The following is a 22295-nucleotide window of genomic DNA, read 5'->3' as shown; positions in this document are numbered from 1 at the left end:
AAAGAGCAGTCAGGCACTGGGACGGGTTGCCCAGGGAGGTGGTGGAGTCACCGTCCCTGGGGGTGTTCAAGGAGAGGTTGGACGTGGTGCTTGGGGATAGGGTTCAGTGGTGACATTGGTGGTGGGGTGGTTGGAGCAGGTGGTCTTGGGGGGGCTTCTCCAACCCTAATGGCTCTGGGATTCTGTGCTGAAGGGAGCTGATAGGGGCTGGGGGGAGTGGAGCTGGGGGAAGTCAGGAATTGAGGGGGGCTGAGGGGAGTGGGGCTGAGAGGTGTTGAGGGGAATAGGGCTGGGGGTGCTGATAGGGGCTGGGGGGAGCAAAGCTGAGGGGTACTGAAGGGAATAGGGCTGGGGGGGTTGATAGGGGTTGGGGGGAACAGGGTTTTGGGGTGTGGAGCTGAGGGAACCTGAGAGCTAAGGGGAGAGGGCTGAAGGGGTGAGGTAGGGGCTGGGGGGAGTGGGGCTGAAGGGAGTCAGGAACTGAGGGGGCTGAAGGGAATGGGGCTGAGGGGAGCTGATGGGGGCTGAGGGAAGTTGAGAGCTGAGGCGAGCTGGGCTGAGGAGAACTGAGGGGAGTGGGGCTGAGGGGAGCTGACGGGGTGATAGGGGCTGGGGGGAACGGGGCTGAGGAGAACTGCGGGGAGCGAGGCTGAGGGGAGCTGCAGCAGGTGGCTGTGGTGACTGGGGGCCATGGTGTTCATTGTCACCCTGGGCTGGAGTGCCCGTGAGGTGGGACGCTGTGGGGTGGCCAGCAGCGGTCTGGCATTCCCCCAGGGTGCTGCGGCAACCCCAGGCTGTGGGGTCATCAGTGCGGCTGCAGATCTCCACTCTCCTCCATCGCCTCTCCCTTTCTGTCCCACAGCTCAGAGCTGGCTGTTCATGCGCTTGGCTCTGCGTGACCTTGTCATGCTCTCGTGACAACACCTTTTTACCCTAAAGCCCAGAATACACGCATAACGAAAGCATTACTGAATGTAGGTGCTGTGCACGCCAGGGCTGCTGGTAAGAAGGCAGTGTGTGGTGTGATGTGTTCAGGCCTGTTCTGGGTTTTGGTCAGTTTGCCTAAGTTCAGACAAACAATTTGCATTTTGTTGGTTAACCTTTTTATTATGAGAATGGATTAGTAATTCTGCAAAACCTGTTAAGTTACTGGTGCTGAATTACAATAAAATCATCTCTGTGTAGAGAGAGAAAACGTGTCCTTGAACAGAATACAGCAGAATTCATAACTACATTTCCAATTTCATCCAAAAAAAAAAAAAGAGAGAAAGAGACATGTCTATAGCTTCATGGCAGACTTAAGCAGAGGATCTAAATTGCATTGCTTGCCCTGCTAGCCTGTTTGTCCTGAATGCTGCATACATTTCAGCTTGTTTCTTCTTAATGGCTTTCACATATGTATGAGTCCAACAGGATATGCTACCTCTGTGTGCCAACTGTGGCGTGCTTTTAAAGTTATGGCTGCTGATTTGCAGGTGGCAAGAGAAAACTGCTGGACAAGGTGACATGCCTCTCTGATTCACCTTGATTCATGGAGTGTACTAAGTGTGGCAAAGCACAGGATTATTTAAAAAGAAAAAGAAAAGAAAAAGGTAAACAGTTGAGACCTCGCAATTCAGATGTAAAGTTCAAGTCAAGGTTGTGGTGTGGGTTGTTTTTTCAGCTATGCTAATTCAGCTCTGTCAATATGCACACGGCCACGTGGGAAAGGGCAATATCCTTTATCAATTACTGTACTGCATTTGCTTCTAAAGATTTATTGTGGGAGTGAATTAAAGGTCTAGGGTATACATAACATGCAATTTTTTAATTTGTCTAATTTTGATTCAGTTTTGTATATGACTCAGGTCTTGTTACCAACGTTATTGAGAGATACAGACATAATCATCAAAGGTCACTTGTTAACCTAGTTCGGCAGCATACTTACTCAGCTATTCGGTCCTCAAAGGTGTGAGTAATCTCTTGTTTACCCTTAGCCATATGCTTTGAAACCTATTTACAGTATTCACCTGTAATGCGTCCAATTTGACGCATCATAAAGGCAGCGTTCCTCACCAACTCTGCGCTTCTGAAATGTGCTAGCCAACACGTATCACATTTAATGCAGGTCTCAGTTCTGTGTACAGTGTATGCCAACAAGAAATGGACTAGTTATGTATATAGTTATATTAAGTAAAACTGGAAATGACCAAGATGGTTACGTTTCACCACCTTTCTCTCTTTATTGTATTTCACCCCACGTTTGTCTGCAGACTGTAGTTCTAAGCACTAGATTGTACTAAGTCCTGCCAGATGCTTCAGATGCCAGCTTTTTGCTGCTGTGCTAGAGCTGAGTGGTTGCAGCTTGAAAACCATGATACACATTTGTTTGTGTCTGTGGAATTTACTGAATGACAGAAAGTAAAGGGTCGGCAACTACAAAACATTCTCAGTCTTTGGTTAGGTTTAGTAAAACGTTTGGTTTCCAGATGGGCAACCATATTCTCCTGTTGGTACTGGTGTGGGGGGAAAGCAACTCCTTTTTATTGAGGTGGAAACACGGTGTTGCACATGAATAGTTCAGGTATTTGTCTTAATTTCTTAAGAAAATGCAGGGCACTTTCATTACTTCCAGTTAAAGTAACTAGATTGAATATTGAAAGAGAAGCATTTTTCTGTATTCTTTTTTCCCCTCAGTTTTATCCATGACAGATCTCCATGATCAGTTTTTGCTGACTTACTCCGCTTGCTGAGTAGTTTTTTAAATTGGTTACTTTTAGTATTTTGATGCACTTTATATAGAAGAGATGAAGAAAAACGTGAAGACGTTTCATGAAACCATAAAAGCTGACAAAGTGACTAACAGCTGTTAAAATTTATTAGACTCTCAGCTTCTAGTGCCTATTTCATCTGAAGAATAGGTTGTATATGGAGACTATAAACAAAATGAAGCTCCTAACCGCACGGTTTCTCAAACTGTCTATGGAATGATATCCCTGAGGCTGTGTGGTGGGGTGATACAGAGCAGTGTGGTGTCACTGCCTTTTCTACATCAGTCACTAGAGCCTCTGCTGTATAAAAGCTTAAAGCTTGGTTGCTGGGCTTCCCATGTGTGCTTAGTTTCGGGGGTAAACAAGGATGTTGAAATGATGCCAGATTTTAAAGGCAAATAAAACTGTTTTCCTTGGAGCGGTTGCTTTGGGCGAATAGAACATCAATATTTCTTAGGCCATCAGGTATTCTAATGGAATTTCTAACTGTGGAGTTGGAGGATGAACCAGACAAAGCTTTACAAAAGGAACTGAAAAGCCAATATTCAGGGTTTTGTAACATCTGAATCAGTAATAATTGTTTAGGCCCTGCAGCAGGTAAGTTGAAAAATGTCTGTTGACAATGGCTATGCCTGGTATTTTTAGCAATGAAAATCTATTTATAATATGAGAATCAAGTGTCTGGTGCAAAATTAATTTTGTATTGTTTGTCCAGTTCCTGGTGGAGAAGTGTTTGTCTTATGCAGAGTCAAATTTGTTGGTGTGCTGGCTTTAAATAGATCTGTTATACAGTGCTAGTAGCAAAGAAAAATCTGGGTGAAGGCAAATGACCATTATTACAGTGAGGTCCTGAGTTTAGGAGCCAGCCCCTGAAGATCACAGAATCCAGGTAATTGAGCAGCAAATGGATTTCTGGAGGTCTCCTTCAAGGGCATGTTGACTCTTGTATAAAAAATCATGCAATGATCCAAGGCTTCTACCAGTCCTCTATCTTCTGAAATGTTTTTTCTGTCTCTTTTCTTCCTGTATCTTAAATAGAATAGAGATACTCTAATAGCTGCATATAGCAACAGTTAAAATGAAACTGAAATGAAGTAAGTTTCAGATGATGAACTAACTCTATGTGCACACTAAATTACAGCTACATTTTCCAGAACATCTGTGCAACCTCTTGTCCTTCACAGTCATCTGTGTGATCTTCTTGGACATCCAAACGTGACCATCTCAAGACTGGAGGAGAACAGTGTTGTACTGAACAGCCTTGTTCCTCCTTTTGAACCAACCTATTCTCGTTTTGAAAAACTGTGGAGAGCTGAAGGTGCTTGGACCTGTTTTCCACAGTCTGTTCCTGCCATACAGCTCTGTGAGTGCTAATGGCTCTAGGAATAAGCGGTGCAGGATCTTGTGGCTCTCGTTCTTGTAGAGAGAGAGCTTGGGGCAAAAGTAGAAAAGTACCCTGCATGGAGTCTTCCTAAGAGCTGAAAGCTACTTAAAGTTCTTTGCCTTGTGTTGTTCAATGTAAGATCAGTAGCGAATAAAACCTTACAGTTTGGGAACTGCAAGAGATGAGGCGCTGCTGACCTATTAAGAAAAAGGTGGGACTGGAAATGTCGTAAGAAAGTTTAATTGGTGGTGTTTTCATCCAAGTATTCCATGCAGTCAGGAGTGAGAATGAAGTGGTATGATTTTATTGTGATTTTTATTGTAATACGTCTGTAAACTGTAAACAGTCTTCCTCCCAGAACCCGTAGCGTAGCTGAGATAATGTGTTGCAAAGCTGTGGGAATGTTAGTGCTGTCATAAATGGTGTTTTTTGGAAAACCAGTGTCCCAAATGGCCAGGAATACTCATGGGATTTGCAGTGAGTGCTGTCAAGTGCAAAGGGTCCTTACTCTTTAGATGCTAAGATCCCTCTGTTCCTACAGACTTTAAAAAGCATTGTTTACCACCATCCTGTTTGGGTCCAGCAGCTTCCAGCAACTGTGAGTGTTTTGGTTTATTCCATTGTCTTGCCCCTCTTCTGTCCGGAAAAAGATACTATAAAGCAAGCAAAGACATCTCAATTTGCTTAGGTTATCAAGAAAGATTTGTAGGTTCTTGCTTAGACTGTGTAAGTACCTGGAGAGCCAATAAAACTGAAGGACTCGGTAACTAAAGCGTGAAATTGTAGTGGGAGCCAGCTGGAGATGACTTCCTGAGAAACTCCAGTGGAAGCAGATTGCTGTTCCTAAGCAAGACTAATAATTAGTGAAGCTACTCATGGAACTGATGGATGAGGCATCTCTTGAAGCTTTCGGTACTATGGCAGTACGATGGCATTTCTAGAAGATATGCAAGTTAGTGGTTTAGATAAAGGGGTACCCAGGTAAAATTCTTGTTGTACAGGGAATTTAATTAGACAGTGTAATGTGGCTTTTTGCGTTTAATTATTAATCTGTGAGAAAATGTGAGGTACGCTACGGAGTTTAGGGGTCTGGTGTTGTTCTTACTGTTCCTTCTTCACATCCTCTTCTTCTCATCGTTCTCTTCTTCTCTGGAGGTGAGGGGTACCTGACTTTAGCAGTGCAGGAATTTCTTTATAAGCTGGTCTTCAGCTTGACATTTTCAAATAAGCCAAAGCTGGAGGTGGTTATTTCTGTTAGGATTACCAGGTGAGCACATACAGTTTCAGTAGCAGCTTCAGGGGGCTGATTTTAACATGGTCTTCTAAGTCTGTCAGGGATATAGTTTATCATTGGGATAAAACAAAGATGGTCTAAGCAAGCAGCTTAAATACTAATAAATGTCTGTGTGTGCTTGGGTTTTTGAACTGAGCTCTTGGCATCTCTGCAGTGTGAATTGAGGTTCCTACTGTGAATTTTGATGCCCACTGCTAGGCTCCTAAATGTGGCTGAATTCCAAGCTTGCTGTCTAAAAGACGGCTGTTTTAGGAAGCTCAGGTGACTGAGGATTTGCATTACTAAATACCATCAACAGAATATACTTCATCTTCTGACACCATTCATTCTACTGTTGGACTATAGAAGGAATCAGCGATGAGCTTCATCTAGATGCTGAACAACAGATAGATAAGCTTAGTAAAACCAAAGTTTCTAAAAATGAGACCTACTAGATTTTACTGGTTGACAGTGACTTGTGTTTTATGCATACTAACTGAAAGCTGTAATCAGAATCATGTTAATTCTCACTATCTCTTTTTACTCTTTCTTTTTATTCTTTCTTAAAAAAAAAAAAAAAAAAGGAAAAAAGAAATTCAGTCATAAAGTGAAAAAAAAAATATTGAAAATAAATACTTCTGTTGCTTGCATGCTTGCATTCTCCATCCTTATATGAGCTTTGCTGCTTATGGTTTATGTGGTTATTTCTATTTTTGCAAAGCAAGTGACCAGTGTTATTGGGTGGTTCACGTGAGTGCCGATGACACACATAGTGGTAAGTGACACAGTTTGAATTACAGAACTAAAAGCAGAAAGTATTGCTATGTTAATTTAACGCCTTCTAGATTTGGGACCAGAGGAATTTGGGAGATGGATGAAATTGGTGATCTCTCTTCTTTGTAATTTTCCATTCTGGTGGTTGTGGGGCTGGGATGGGTGCCTGGAGGGCTTCATTTTTCTGTAGAGAATGGAGTGCAACGTGCTGAGATTTTTAATGCTCTCTTACCTCTACAGAGTGCAGAATCATTTGCCTTATACACCTTCCTTCTTCTCATTTTCCTGCAGGAGAAAGGTGCCTTTTCACTGCTGCTCTGCCCTGCTCCTTTGCTGAAGATGAAGATCTTTTTGGCTGGGGACTGGAGGGAGCAGCACACAGGAGAGCAGGCCACAACTCTAGCAGTGTCCCAAGGGCACAGTGTGGGCACCTCAGTTTCAATCACCTCTGTAGTCAGGTAACTTTTGAATTGTGGCACTAAAATTCTTTCTATCTTCCCTGCAGATGAAATGTAAGGGTTGTAAACTAGCGGCGGGTTCATATCATGTAATTTGAAACACACCTGGTTTCCACCTGTGTAAATTCTGAATGGTGGTTGTGCGCCCTGTGGGGCTTTATCGCTGGCACAAGAATGAAGTCTGGACCTTGGAGCTGAGTGGTATTTTCCTTTGCTCTTGGTAGGCATGCAGGGTAAAACAGAACACAGCTAACTCATGTTTGTGACTAATGAAATCAACACCAACTCCTTTTTTTTTTTTTTTTTTGATACTTGTATGTTACACTTTTTTTATATCTTTTACCTGTGATATTTTATACCCTCCAGCAGGTGCTGCTGCATCCTGCTAATGTCTTTGTGGAGGAAAAAAAAAAAGTCATTTGCTGTAATACCACACAACTGTCCTTTGCTCTTTGTTTTGCTCTGAAGGAGTTGAGTGTGTCCTTATCCTTTTCTTCCTCAGGTGATTTGCCAGCACGAGTAACTAAGAAGGGAATTTTTATGATCCCAGAATATTTAACCCTGAAATTTAACCTTGGGTGAGAAAGATTTGAAAATCAGTGGGAGTCACTTACCAAGGCCATGCTCAGAAGAATTTGACCAGATGCAGATGGAAATACAAGTGAATTTCTATAAAATGTGAAGAAATGCCAGTGCTTTTTTAAAAGCAAAAAATATTAATTGAAAAAAAAAAAATCAGTTATAAAATCAATGAACTTACTAGGAACTTTTTCCCTAGGTTTCTTGAAATTTACATTTCTTTACTATAGTGACAGATTGTAGACTGTACTGAAAACAAAAGACACAGGAAAATTTCAAGACTTCTGGACTGGACCAGTTTTCTGAAGCAGCACTTTCTAAGCTCTGAGCCAAACATGGAGAAGAGTGCTACAACCTCAGAGGTCTGTAAGGTTACTATTAAAATAAAATTCTTTGCCTCAGTGACAACTCTGGGGAGCTGTTTTTCTTCTTTGCTATTTGTCTTTCCTTGAGTTACAACTTGAATTTTGCATGCTAACACTGGGTTAAAAGCACCTGATCTAAGAATCAGTAAGAAAAGCAGAAGAGGCTGGAGGTATAATTCTGTTTAATACTTTTAGTCAGCAGTTAGAGAACCCCAAATTATTGGAAGGGTCATATGACACAGTGGGTTTCTGGTTTTCCCTAAAGTTTCTCTCTCTGGCAATGCTGTTGTATGTCTGTGATCTGTAAAGGGATGACTGTGATTCTGATTCTGTGACTGTAGGTTTAGTGTCAGATCTTTCAGTGCCTGTCATTTAGGTATTTGCTCCCTTGCTGCTATGCTGAAGGCCCCACAGCTTGCTCCTCAGTGCAGGTCTTTGCTCTGGATTTCTCTTCCTTCTGCTGCATAATTTCACTAATTCCACTGTCACTGGGACTTTCCTATTTCAGATAAGGGAACTGGATTTGTCCAGGAAAGTGCTTTTGGGTCTCCAGCTTCCTGCTGGGAGCTGTGCACAAAGAGAATCCCGTAAAATCCCAATTTAGACTACACACAGATTTTTGTAACATTTTTGTCTCTAATACTACTAAATTTATTTTCACTTGATAGCAAAAATCCTTCCACAAAACCAGAATGTAACCTCTGTTTTATGTAAAGCACCAATTTCTGGATATAAATCATTCTACAGGCATCTCATGGTAGAAAAGTTAAGTCTGTAAGTTTGATTAATGAACCAAATGTCATGACAGTAGTAATTTAAATTCATTATTTTTACAGTTTTATTGGTAGCCTAATAGCTGACTTTTAATGCTGGAAGTTTGCAATATGGATTACACAGCACACATTTCAGAATCATTTAGGTCTCGTGCACTCATGAGCGACAAGATCTCATCAATCTCTGATGCTTGCATCTTTCTACGGTATTGCTGGTTCCATGTCGAGAATTCAAATTCTGCTGTAGTGGTTTTCCTCACTGTTACGGTGATTAAACGTGGATGTGAGTAAGATTTTGGTGCTTTCCAGATTATCTAAGAGCCTTAGAAGGTGAATCCAAGTTTAATAAGCTGAATTATTGGTTTGCTTTTGATATATCAACTTTATTAGCAATCTAAAAAGTTCAATGTAAGAATAATGACAGTAAACTACAGTCGTAAATCGCAGGCAGGCAGCAGCTGTTACTCTATCACGTGAAAGGACATGTGTTCCCCTGGTTGTTCTGGTTGGAGATTGCTGGAATCACGATCTTTCTCTTTAACCTCTCTTTTGGGTTACTTTTAGAAATCCAACCTAGCTGTGACAGTTGCATCTCAGGAAGTTTTAAGGATTTTAAGTCAACATGATGGGTCAAGAGAATGCCCCCCGCCACCCCCCCCCCCCCCCCTTTATTATTATTTGTTTTTGGCTCAAACCCATAAGATTAAACATAGTTAAATTTGAACTATTTTGTTAGTAATCTGCATAACTGAGAGGCAGTAAGCATATAGATAAGAAATCTTTAGATAGTAAGATCTGAAGCTCCCATAATTCTGGTGAATTCAGATCTGGGTCTTTTAGAGGTCAGATCATCCTGTCCCAAGGGCGGTTGTCTTCATCTGCTTAAGATTCTGTGGATATCTGTGAGCGTCTCCATTCCTTAGAGATAAATAGATTGCAAAAGTCAAGTGGAACTAACCCAACGTTGGAAACTTGGGTTTGTGTTGTTTATGTTTTATAAATACAGAGATATGCAAGGTAAATGTGATTAGAAGTAATAACGTATTAAACTGTACGCGATAATAGTTAACACTTACTCAGTGCTTTCTTTTCCTAGACTTCAAGGCTCACAAGTGTTTTACAGTTTGAGCCATAGTTTACAGATGAGAGAGTGAAGGTGATAAAAGCAAAATGACTGGTTCAAGGTCCTAAGGCGAACCCATGGCAAAACTGGAGAGAGTTCAAGTATGTTGCCTGTTCTGCATAGAGGTTTGTTTTTTTTTTTTTTAATTAATTTGTTTTATTTATAACGATCATTCATTATTTGTTGATGATACTGATGATGTTGTAAGTAGCCACTGAAATATTGCACAATTTTGCCTTGCTTTTCCTTAATGCTAGGCTTTAGTGTGTTGAGATGAGTAAATGAATGAAGTCTGCATTTCTACCTCCTTACACAAGTGAAAGAATATGTGATTTTTATCATAGCTTTCTAATACTGTTAGGTGCTTCAGTTTTCTTTTCACTATGCTTGGTCAGGAGATAAGACAAAGAACAAAAAGTGGTTCTAAACCCTAAGATATAGTTACCAGCAGTCAGATCAAGAAAGGGGTTAACGGTGAGACAACCCTATCATTTACTTCAGCGGAAGTGTAGTTGTTGATTTAAAGCTCTTAGTAAATTATTGTTGGAGATCTGTCATGTGTAGCAGAGCATTCAAAAAGCATACCACAGACTCTGCTTCCTCCCCAAGAGTGTTTATCTGTCAACACCTCACTTCAGTTGTAGTCTTTTAAGGTACCAGAAGGCAGGTAAACTCACCAGCCAGCAGTCATGGAAGATGAGATCTCTGCCAGCACTGATCAAAATGTTAATGACACCAGTATCTTTGAGATTCCAGACTATGAGGAAGACAAAGGGGATCATCTTTACAATCATGTCCCTGAAGATCCAGCTTCTCCTTCTTCCACCACTACTGATCCAGAGATGATGGATTGTAGTCAGGAGAGCCCAGAAAACAGCCGCAGTAATTCTGTGGCTTCTCAGCACGAGGCTGATGGGGAGATTGGATCTTCCTCAGAACACAGCGCTGAAGATGACCACCCGTACCAGAGGATGAATCAGATGAGCCCAACTCAGGAAGATAAACATGTGGAAGACGGAACATTCGAGAACAACATGTTTTGTCAATTTTTGGGCTTCCCATTGCGTCGGAGCCAGAGCACTTCTTCCAACTCTCCAACTTCCCTCAAGTTCCCCCATAGCAGTAACTTGAGAGAAATTTACAACTTTGAGGAAGATCATGAGATTTTCTTGTTTGTAAAGGTAAGAGCTTGGATGATTTTCAGAGTCCACTAGCTTTAAATCCCAAATTGGTCTGTGTGTCCTCCAAATCAGTAAAACACAGCTACACACAGCTTTGTTCCCAAGCCTGCTGCCTGCATGCTTCAGGAGGCCAAGCCAGTCTTCTATTTTTTAAATCTTAAGACACGTGAAGAGAGTACTTGTGTGGAGGTGCTTGGGTTTTCTGCAGCTCAGCTGGAAGTATGAGTATGCTGACAGTACTCTGGTTGTGGCAGCAATTCATTTATTCTGTAAGATCTCCTTGCCATTACAGCTAGACTACTACTTGGACTGGTTCAGTTAACCTGGTTCAACTGTCCCCCTGTTTTGCTATCTAGTAGCTCAAATGTCATAGCTATTAATGCTATAGAGAAAACGAAATATATAGCTTAAATAAGGGCAATAAGGGCAATAAAATCTCCTGACGTTCTCATCCCTGAAAGAGGTATTTCTTTTATTTCTTTCAGTATTTAGATTTACTTATTTTTGTGATTGGACAACTGTTTTCAGGGTTCATCCTTTATGGCAGATTTAAAGACCAAGATGCAACATGCTCAAGCTAACATGGCCATAGCTGGAAATGACTACTGGAGAACAAATAGCCTAAAGAGATACTTTTTTTGGATTGTTTTAATGAAATTGATGGATGTTTTTCTCTCCAGATAGTCTTATTATTTAATACAGTTTACAACTACAATCAACTACAGATATACTACGCTGGAATATCAAGTGATTGTATAATGTGACCTCCAGCCTTATCTAGACTACCTCTAATAAATGCTTTTATAACTTTGAAAACATTTGGAGATGCAGATTCAGCGGTTACACTGATTAGTTGCTGTCAGAGTTCCTCAGTACAAGAGGGACATGGAGCTACTGGAGCAAGTTGGGGGGGGGGGGTGAGAGGGGGGCACTAAAGTGCTGCAATTTTCCTCTTTTCCTGGGAAAAATATTTTCCTTTGTTAAAATTCTCTTGCTCTCAGCTATGCTATTTTTCTTTTTAATAGTTAGGTCCTTTATGTATTGGAAGACAGATATCATATTTCCTTTTTTTTTTTTTTTTTTTTTTTTTTCTTTCCTAAACTAAACAAATACAGTTCCTCCAGCGTGCCTTCAGGCATGAATTGTGATTTTGAGGCTTTGAGTGGTTAGGTGTGGTGTGGGGTTTTTTGTTTGCTTGACCTCTTCCAGACTCTCTCCAGTTAATCTCTGTATTCCTTCAGTTCTCGCTTTCAGGTACAAGTAGTGTATTTAGCAGTGCCAAAAAAATACTCCAGAAAGTGCCTCTTTAATTCATCATTTGCCCAAGTCTCTAGTCAGGATGCTTCATCTGCTATACTTTAAGCATATTTATTTATCCTGAGACATTTAGGATGACAAAGTTCATCTTCCAGCCCTGGAGTTTCCCCAGTCAAGGTTTCGGTAACGACCTAGACCGTGCAGTGCTTGCCTGTTTGCACGTAGCTGTAATGCAGCGCTATCGCAAGGATTGTGTCGTCTGTTTGACTTCAGGAGCATTAGGTTTCTCTTAGGGATGTGATCTGACCCATCAGTGAAAACAGCATGTTTTTGAAGGCAGAGAGCTACTCTGGTGTAAATACAGGGTGAAGAATACTATCACCAATGCCTTCGCTCTACTAATGCATACAGTACAATGCATACATACCTTCACCATACCATGCAGACATAACGTGGCTTTGTGGCTACCTTGTAGAGCCTGACATGGACAGGAGACTGGTAAACTCTTAGGTTTTAACATGTAATCCTGGTAGGCATGTAACCTTTATTTCTGAGGAGAAAAACTGTGTTGTGGGTCTCTTCATGGCTTGATTTACACTTACCTAAATTATTCTGTCCATGAAAAGCTAGGGAGTGGCGGTTCTGTTATAGATAACATCCAGCTCCCTGCCTATCAGTCATGAACAGAGCGTGTGCTTTAACAGCAGTTCACTTAATCTTTTGGATACGAGGGTAAAAGGTGTTGCTTCTGACCTCTGCCAAGCCCCTGCCTTGCTCGTGCACCCCTTTGGCCAGTGGAAATGACCGTGAGCCAAGGTGCAGCCACCCCTCCTGGGCCACCTTCAGCAGCGACAGCGGCAGGGTACAGCCCAGTAACGTAGCAACAGCTTCAGAATAGGGACCCGCATTGTCTGGGAAATGTAACTCTGCAGTGATTTGATTGCAGCCAGAGCAAACACAAAGCACATATGTAGGTCATACGAAGAGAAAATTAAAAAGGGATCTATTTACTGGTTTCTTGTTGGTGTCTTTTTTTTTTTTTTTTTTGACTCTCTTTTTGATGTTCAGAAAAATAAAGGTTGTTATCCAAGCCCCTTTTGTCCTTTTCTTTTGAAACATTTTGTCCTTTGTTACATTTTAGGAGAGGAAAATGATTGGATTTGCGGATTGATTACTTTTTTGCTCATACTACCCCTGACAACTAACATTGCAGTCAGCTGGTAAATGGCTTCTGTCCAATATAGAGTACTTTGTATTATTTTTAATTGTTTATTGCAGAAACAATACCCTAAAAGAAACAGAAACTCTACTGAGACTGATGTTCTACAAGGACGAAGTAATAGATAGTCCCAGCAGAGCAGTTGGTAACAATATATGTAAAAAAAAAAAGCTGCTTTTCCTCTTTGCTCTTTGTTTTCTTTAGGAACAAAGGATTGGCTTTGGCTTACTTAACCTAACTTCAGGTGTCTGTAAGCTGTTAACTGTGTCTCAGCAGAGTGTCTAGGCTCCTTTTGCAACACAAAGCTTACTGAAATAGTGCAATGGGATGTTCCTTCGTGTGTAGGCACCAGCTGTAGGGTAATGTTAGTTGTTCTGCAGACTCTGTTAGCTGTATCAAGTGGTGACCTGATTCAGTTTGTTGTTTTGGATGCCTTTTCCCTCCTGAGCTCCAGCTGCCCCTGCAGAAGGCCACGAGTGTCCCGTATATCCTTTCTCATATCTGTTTATGGATGTCTCAGCTCTCCTAGGGCCTCTCAGATGGTGCTGGATATTGAGATTGAGGCAGCTGAATTGAGCCATAGGCTCCTGAATACAGCAAGGTGGCCACCTGAAGTTAAGGAAGCTGAATGACACCATGTTAAATACAGAGCTTGGATGACCAATTAGACTAGAAGCTTATTCTGGTAGTGGGTATCATTAAGGTGAGATATTTCTCATTGTAATCAGTCTGGAAAAAAAAACTCCACACTGATTTTTCAGGCTATTTAATTTTCCTCTTTTGATGTCTATACTCAGCAATGGTTAAAGTGCAACAGTAAACAAATATCATGATGTTGGATGGTTTGCTGGACAGTCTAAGGGAGAAAACCTCAGTCATATTAGCCTCTTTCCAAGATGGAGAAACAGCACTGTTTTTTAAATTTATTCAACTCTTATCCTTTTTATTTACTTTTTAACAGCAACCCCCATACATACTTATTTCAACTATCTTTGTTTTATAGTTACATTTCATTTCAGACACCAGAGTAGAAGAGAAAAGCCAAATGAGTTTACTAGGTTTGCTCTCTTAGTTATCCTTTCAAATGTAGCTGAAGAATTTAGTCATGAAAAGAAAATCTGTTTTGTGTCTTTGGATCATAAGAGCCTGCATTAGAGGGAAAATTTCCACTGTTCTGTAGCTGTATTTACTGGTTCTCTCAGAAATATTTTCAACGTCCTCTTATACACTCTCATAGGTGGAAAGGTACACCAGAATATATTTCTGTATCAATGTCAATTTTTTAAATACTTACAAGTGCCTAATGGAAAATGTTACAAGCCTGTATGAATCTATATTCTATGGGGAAAAAAAAAAAAAGAGCTATATTTCTTTAACATGAGTCATTGGCATGTTATCTGCAGGTATGGTTTTCTTATTTAGACCTCCAGGTATCACATCGATGAGTGATACAACTGTGGTTGACATTTTAATGTTGGTATAATTCTGATAATGTTGCCAAACATCGGTGAGCTTCATGAAGATATAACAACACAATTAGAAATAGATGAGAAGTGAATAGCTTAGTGCGTAGGTCTAGTTTCAATATAGGCAAACAGTGTTTGAAAGCAGAATTTTGATTTGCAAATTAATTGATTTTCTGTTGCAGTTTCCATGCAGTCACCTCCAAGCAGTCCACAAGCGTTAATGAAGTAAAACTCAAGAACACGTATTCTGAGAAAGAAATATAATTTCCCTGCTTGATTATATGTATTAAAACATGAGGTACACAAAGGAGAAAATCTTTGCACAATTACCAACATGATTTTTTTTTGTGTTCCTGGTAATCTGAAGAAAATTTCATGTATCTGCAGGTGACTTTTTGGGACACAAAATTGAGTCCTTTTGTGTCACAGGCAGCCTCATCACATACTACATAACTAATAAACAGATCAAGGTCCGCCTGCAAGCTGAGTGCCCATTATTACTCATTTTGGAAGGCTGTTTCAGAATGTCACTGCTCTGGTGGCTTGACCCCTTACTCTAATTTCCAAATGACATTTATTCATGTGCAGCTAATGCATCCTTGTTCTTGTGCCAGCATGGTCTGATAGCATTCCTTCTTCCACTGGGCACTTCTTTTGTCAGTTTAGACTTAGACTTCCTCAGGTGTTTTTGGGCTAAACATGCCAATCATTTACTTTTATTTTTTTGGACAGCCACTTCTGCTAGTCATAGCAATTCCCTTCTGCTCATAAATTCTTTCTACAAAGGTGCCTCTTTTCACAGCTGCATCTTGTGTCAGGTTGTTTCTACTTTTATATCTAGACTAAACAAGAAGCAAAAAAAAAGATTATTTTAATAACTTCCTTGTTTAAGATATCCACCATCATTTAAGTAAATACATCATTCTAGTTAAGTGAAATGTCCTGATGTAAACACATTAGAGTCAGTCAGAAGAAGCCTCATTAATTTCTTGGTGCCTTTCACAGTTTTTCACTTACCCTGACACCTGTTTTCCTTCCAGCAGCAATATATATGTATATATATTTCGAATATCTCTATGACATTTCCTAGTCTGCCTACAGAGCACCAACAGAGCCTAATTTTCACTTTCCCATTGGTGTACTCACAGGTACTGGTCCTGAACTTTAACTTCATTAGGTTCAAAGGGCTTCTCTCTGGATCCTTAATTGAAATCCTGATGCAGTTGTTTCCTTGTCTGTAATACTGCTTTTTAGGAAATTTAGCATCTCTGTGTAGAAGCTCAGAGCTTTATCCCTGTAGCTTGAGGTCTGTCTGGGAAGAAAACAGGAGTAGAAGTTTATACGCGAATATATGTGTATTTGATCTCTCTTCTGATTTCTGCCCACCTGAATTTATTCTCTTTTTGGATTTATTTTAAAATGTATTTGAAAAAAATTTGGAAATTTCTCTTTCTGAGGTGTTGGACACGATTTGGGATTCAGATGCTCTGGCAGGTAGGAGACCTGCACCCTGCAAAACAGCAGCTTTGGGGCCAGGCACCTTGCATGGCCTTAGGGGCTGGGTTTTTGTGCTGTAACCCCACCATCACAGCCCCAAATCACGGCAAAGTCACATTTCTGTGGAAAGACCTAAACACATATGCCAGAGAAGGGTCGGATATCAGCGAGGTGTGATATGCCCAGGCACCCGCCCTCCTTCTCTTTCCATGGTGATGGATTTGTCAGTACCCAACAAGCAGTTTCTAGTTACACAGTACATAGTTCCTAAATGACATAACAAAGAACACCTTAGCAAAACAAAAGGACAGAAAGGCAGGGGCTGATTTATTCATCCATGTATCATTCTGCAGGACCGCATTCCGCACTGGGCTTCACGAGGCAAACAAAAATCTTTGTGTTTTCACCAAATGCAGGCAGGGAGCGTCTCCATTGACTCAGCAGCTGCCTCCTGGTCCTAACTACTCATTTACTTCGGCGTGCGTCGCTGTGAGTTAACGAGACCACGTAGCCAGCAGCACAAGTTGGGAGCAGCAAAATCACGGTCATCGGGCTCCTCCCCGTGAGGCTGCGGAGAATGAAGTTTGGACTGGAGCAGGGTTTCTTTGAGGCATTGGGCGCTGATTGGCCCCAGGCCCCGCAGCTGATAACAGCTAAAAATAGCAGAGTATAAAAGCAGAGCCCGCAGCAGGGCTGCCCTGGCCTTTCTTCTGTGGCTGCCGGCCAGGACGAGCCGGTGCTCCTCTTGGGCGACGCAGGTCGCCCAAGAGCATTCTCTGCTGCTTAATTCCCCTTAACAATTAACTCCTGGAATAAAGGCGCACACTGGGCTGTGTGACTCAGGGAGGAAGGAAACAAGTTCTAATTTTAAAGCTAACAAAATACACCAAAGCTCGGGTTTTCCAAGCACAGCGGGACAGGTGGGCCAGTGGTAAGGCTTAGGGAACATGCTGGTAGAGCACCTGTGCCTCTCTGTGCAGGAATGTTGGATGCACACACATAGCTGCATAGGGAATGATCTCTAACTAGGGGATCCTGGATATTTGGATGTGTTTTTATTGGATTTTTATTTGGCACTAGTGGCACTGAGGAATTCAGGAGTCTGTTCTCAGCCTTGCTGCTGACCAGGCGGGAATCGAGTCACATTCTTGCATTTCTGTTCCCTTTCAAGCTTCATCTCTCCTTAAATGTAGACAGTGGCACTGGGAACAGTGGCTTCAGCAGCTGATTGCATTCCAAGAGAGACCTTTGGGTGTCTGAAGCGCTGTGCATAAGTAAAGAAGGCAGACACCTGTGTGAAAAAAACTCCCCTTCTATAGTCTGGCAAAAGTTATATGGAATTGAAAACGTTGTAATCAGGGAAAGCATTAGGGAGACTTAAAAATAGGTGGCAGTATCAGCCCTATCAATAATAAATCATTCCCTCCTGGATTAATTCCAGTTGCTGTGAGTCCTCCTCTGTGATTTTATGAAGCTTTGCACTATGGAATTTATATGGGTGGATTCCTCTTCAGTGTAACTATAGGGTGTTTGTTTTTTTTCCCTGTCTATAATAGGTTTATAATATCCTGCAACCTCAATAGATGACCTGGCCAGCTTGCCTTCAGTTTTGATCTGATACACTTAATTATCTGAAAAGGTCACTTATAACTGCCTAGTCATTTTCCCTAAGAACATTCAATTACCTTTTAATTTATGTTTTAATTGAGAGATCACTCATAGCAAACAAGATAATTGCAGAGGATGCTGGTTTGATAATTCTGTAGAATGAAGTCTTTCTTTTGTGCTCAGGAAACCCAGCATGAGCAGTGCTGGTAGGAGCTCTCATGTGTACCAGATACAGAACTGAGAGGAGTCACTCCCGGCAGCACACCTGAGTTTCCCTTTCTGAACTCTTTGCCTTCCTTCTTTGAAGGATGTTTTTCAGTGTCAACCTGAACCCAAAGGAGAACCTGAGAGTCTCTTACAGCTGCCTTCCTCTGCAGGGGGGTTTAGGATTTCTCACAACATCACAAAATGCCTTTATGTGTATTTATGAGTATGTCTGGCATCCAACTCTCACTTGCTGCTTGGCTAGGAATGGATGGAAATTGCTAATAATGAGTAAAGGGCTCCATATATCATTGGCGTTTTCCTAACTAATGCAGGTCTCCCAGGAAAAGCTAGTCCATTTTCTACAGAGCTATATCATAATTGTCACCAAGCAGTGAGAGTGGAATATCACAGCCAGCACCCATGGGCCCACATGTTCCTTATAAAAGTGATAGCTGCCATACACATTGTGGAAATCTTGAGATTTAGGTAATTCTGACAGGCTTAAATGAGACCCCATTACTTCAGACTGAATTTCCCACTAGGATTTACCTTCAGATTTAAGCTAAACTCGTTAAGAATTGCCACCACCTTCCTTCACCTAGGGATGTGATCTCAAAGTCCTCATAACCTGTGTGTGGTGCTAATTTTCACCAGGGAAATCTAATAACTTGTGAGTGTCGCTGCTGAAGAGGGGTTCACACTGTGCTCAGCTAACCTCATTGCTCTGATCCATGCTGTTGCCTGAGTTAACAGGGCTGTGAAAGGGGTCTCTAAGCAAAGAAAAATAAAATGAGATCTTACAATGTCAAGACATTGAGCCTTTGTGTGGAAGAAAGAAAAGACCACACTGCCATTCATTTCATAACAGCTTGAGGTGATGCACTAGGGAAAGTGAGCTTGATCACTGGCAAACTTTATGGAAACTTTAGCACAGAAGTACCCAAAGGTGAAATGAAAAATGAATGAGCATTTTCTAAGGAGGATGGAAGGGTTACACAGTCCACTGGAGGCTCAAGGTCAGCCAGCAGCACTTAACCCAGGCGCACAGCACTGCCATCGACGAGATGTTGACCTCTGCTATTTCACAGTGATCACGGATGGGTTTATTGGGGGGCCAAAAGCCAGAAGCCCCTTTCTTAAGCCAAATAGTGCACACACCATGGAGGATGCTGTAATCTGCCGTGCAGATGTGTGCACGTAACCTGCTGTGCAGGTTGGTTACGGCTCCATCTGGCACAGCTGAAGGTGGCTGCTGCCAGCACTTGAACCCCAAGGGAACAGCTTTGAGTCACGAGTAATTTCAAACTGAGCTGTTGAGGCTTCATCTTTTAGAAATAATGCGCATCGATACGGAACGTAATTTCTGCAGTTAGCCAAATTGCTTGCTAAACAACAGAGTGAAACACAAATGCATCCACCGAAATCAGCAGCAATTGTGCCTTCTTGGGGCCTTGTTTACTGGGAGCAATTGAAACCCAGGCTGAGATCTGCATGACATGAACATGCCATTTCAAACCTTTTCTCTGTATATTCAATAATCAGGGTGGGAGCAGTGCATTGTGTGCTGCATCAAATTATATGCATCAAGTTATAATCAATTTAGATTTATTTTGTAATGAGAAGTGCGCCAAGAAATGAACAGAAATAATCTAAACAGGGACTTGCACTAAGAGCACCTGTAAATTAAGACAGAGATATGTGTTATTTCCTCTGTTGCAGAGTTTTAAGTAAAATTATGTGGTTTTAGTTGTATGACAGCAATGAGTCAACAACAGTGGGTACACCACATTTACCTGGTGTAATTTTTCTTCATAGCACTTAACATTATGGAGGACTTATTTTGAAAAACAAGGGCTGAGGATATCCATATTCCCTTTTTCATCAGCTATGTTATTGATATAATCCACAGATCTGGACAATCTGTGATGTTCTCCATTATATCCCCTGCAATACTGCTTTCCAGCGCTGTCCTGGTTGTGTATGGAAGAAATTCATGTTTTTTAATTGAATTGATGGTTTGGGAGATAATGGTAATTAAAGAAACCTCTGTCCTCTAGAAACCTCTCTACCTAATGCAGCATTAGGAAATGATGTTGTACCTTTCAAGTGCCACTTCCCTGTGAATGGTCAGCTCTGACTGTCTCCATGCAAGTGGAGAGATGATTATCCATAACGAAATCCTCCTTCACCCTGAACAGCAGTGGGTTTTTCTCCTGAAGCTGTTAATGCTCATTAACGTTACAATGAGGTTTGATACTGCATCCATGTGAAAACATAAGTACATAGAAAAATCATGTCATGGAGCTCACTTTGTGAAACTCCCATCTGAGCTGACGCTAGTGATCTCCCATTTTGTTAAGCAGCTGGGTTTTGTCCAGAGACCTTCAGAGCTAAAATCATGCATTCTCACCGTATGGTGAAAGACAGCTGCTGTAGCTCATGGCTACAACAGATTTACAATGTCTAGGGGATGGCTGTGGAGGGGAATATCTAAAAAATGCCATTTAAGGGGAATGCAAAGTTTTTCTGGCCCAGCATTTGCCACCTCATCCATTTCTTGGGACAATCAGGCTGTGCAGCTGTTGTATGGCTGTCTTTTGTCCCACGCCCCTGAGTGTGGCACAATTTAGAAGAGGGAACAAAATCACAGTTCCTCCTTGCTCCATCAAAGTAACACATTTGGAGGCACGGTGCATCTCTGGAACTGGGGGAAAATGTCTGCTCACCCAGCCTTGCTCTGAGGCTAAGAAGTGCTTTGTACATCCTGGCATGCCTTGTTCCCCTGGGGAGGTGAACAGTCTGACCCCAAATATCTGAGCCAAATCTCTTTTGATTTTTCTGAAGATCAAACAAGAGCTAGATAGAGATGTTGTAATTCAAAAGAAAATTAAAACTATTCAATTAATCCCTTTTATTTTTGGCTTCACAGTTTCTCACATATTCGCTTGTTAAATAAATACTATGTCAAAGATACCAGCATGCAATAAATGCAGTTGCAAATTACCGTAATTCAGAACTGTCCCCAGAAGCTATATTTTCATAACCTGTTCACACATGCTGGTTTAGTACCTGGGTCTGCACTTGCTGCTTGGTTGGTTTCCTTTTAGGCAATTAAGCAGTTAAATAATTCCCAGGTAAAAATTGTAGCTCCCGATACCATTTACTCCAGCTGCACCAAGATTTTGCTTCTTTTGTTATTCCATAGCGGAAGTTTATTCCCAACATAAAAAAGAAATAAAAACATAATGTTTCTGCCTTCCAGGAAATATTCTCTGTCACACAAGACTTGTGATTCCTTGCCCTACCGGGATGAAATGGGCAGCGGCACCACGTGCACGCCGCGGGATGCACTCTGTGCACTGATCCTTCTTGGTAGCTCAGCGGCCTGTTGGAGAGCTCCACGATAGAATTACATGCTGGATGCTTGGCCTCTGATTCACCCCCTCAGGACAAATCTTTGCTGGAAGTGAGGCTTGGATCAGGCCCGTGAAAGCTGATAGTGGTAGAGTGCACCTACAATAGAGGTCTTACGTGGAGATGTGACGGTTCCTTTTCTGTAGCTTGCCTCTTCTTTTATTAATGGCACGATGTGGTCATATTCATTTATATGTCTCATAAGCCTCAAACGATAATGACTTGGCTTATGAAGAGTTCATAATTCAGTATCTAATGTTCTTGTAGGTAACTCAAAGCCTCTGCTACTTCTGACTTGCGAGAAAATGATAGGCCAAACGAAGCGACTCATTCTTCACAGCAGAATGAGAGCGTACTAATTATTTATCGGTATCTTACCCTTCATTTGACTGAAGAAAGAGCTGATTTCGTAACACAAAATAGAGCCAAGTGGACAATAATAACCATTATAGTCAGAAAGGTTCCACCCAGATGTAAGTGATAAGTCAGTTTTAGATGACAGCAAAGCAGAAAATGCATGATTAGATTCCTGAAGTATTACATATATATAAATATAAATATATATAATATACTATATATATTATATAGTATATATATATTTCCTCCTACTCCTCACTGCCTCTTATAATGGTTACCTTAAACCAAGCTTTTAGGATCTATTTAAAAAAAAAAAACAACAAATAACAAAAAACAACTCAGCATTTATATGAACAAGGACTCTTTATTTATTTATTTATTTATTTTTCCTGGATCTGAGCAACTTCTTTAAAGATCTAAGTCCTGTTTTCTCCAAAATAACTCTTAGGAGTGGGAAAGTGTTAAGCATTTCACAGAATGTAGCTGTAATAACTAAAGACAATGCTCTACAGCAGGTCCTATGCTAGAGTCCTGATAATCCTGTTCCCTGCTATGTATCTTTGCATTCACTCCCATTTAATTAAGTGGCCTATAATCAAACAGGCTTGCT

The 22295-nt window shown here is 41.3% G+C and overlaps 1 protein-coding gene and 1 long non-coding RNA gene across 2 annotated transcripts in view; both read left to right on the top strand.

Annotated features, from left to right (window-relative positions):
• Positions 1 to 375: 375 nt before the first annotated feature.
• Positions 376 to 8038, top strand: LOC106020300 (uncharacterized). Its single transcript, XR_011808605.1, has 4 exons — positions 376 to 1002; positions 1476 to 3347; positions 6473 to 6639; positions 7142 to 8038. It is a non-coding gene; the product is annotated as an uncharacterized lncRNA (long non-coding RNA).
• A 2023-nt stretch (positions 8039 to 10061) lies between these two features.
• Positions 10062 to 22295, top strand: part of CLIC5 (chloride intracellular channel 5) — a 68077-nt gene continuing 55843 nt past the window's right edge. The window contains exon 1 of the mRNA XM_027455333.3: positions 10062 to 10660. Coding sequence (XP_027311134.3) covers positions 10169 to 10660 — 492 coding nt within the window. The 5' untranslated portion in view covers positions 10062 to 10168. The remainder of the gene's footprint in view (positions 10661 to 22295) is intronic.

The sequence above is a fragment of the Anas platyrhynchos genome, chromosome 3 (genome assembly GCF_047663525.1).
Source record: "Anas platyrhynchos isolate ZD024472 breed Pekin duck chromosome 3, IASCAAS_PekinDuck_T2T, whole genome shotgun sequence".
Taxonomy (NCBI): Eukaryota; Metazoa; Chordata; class Aves; order Anseriformes; family Anatidae; genus Anas; species Anas platyrhynchos.
This window is presented reverse-complemented; position numbering and strand designations above follow the sequence as displayed.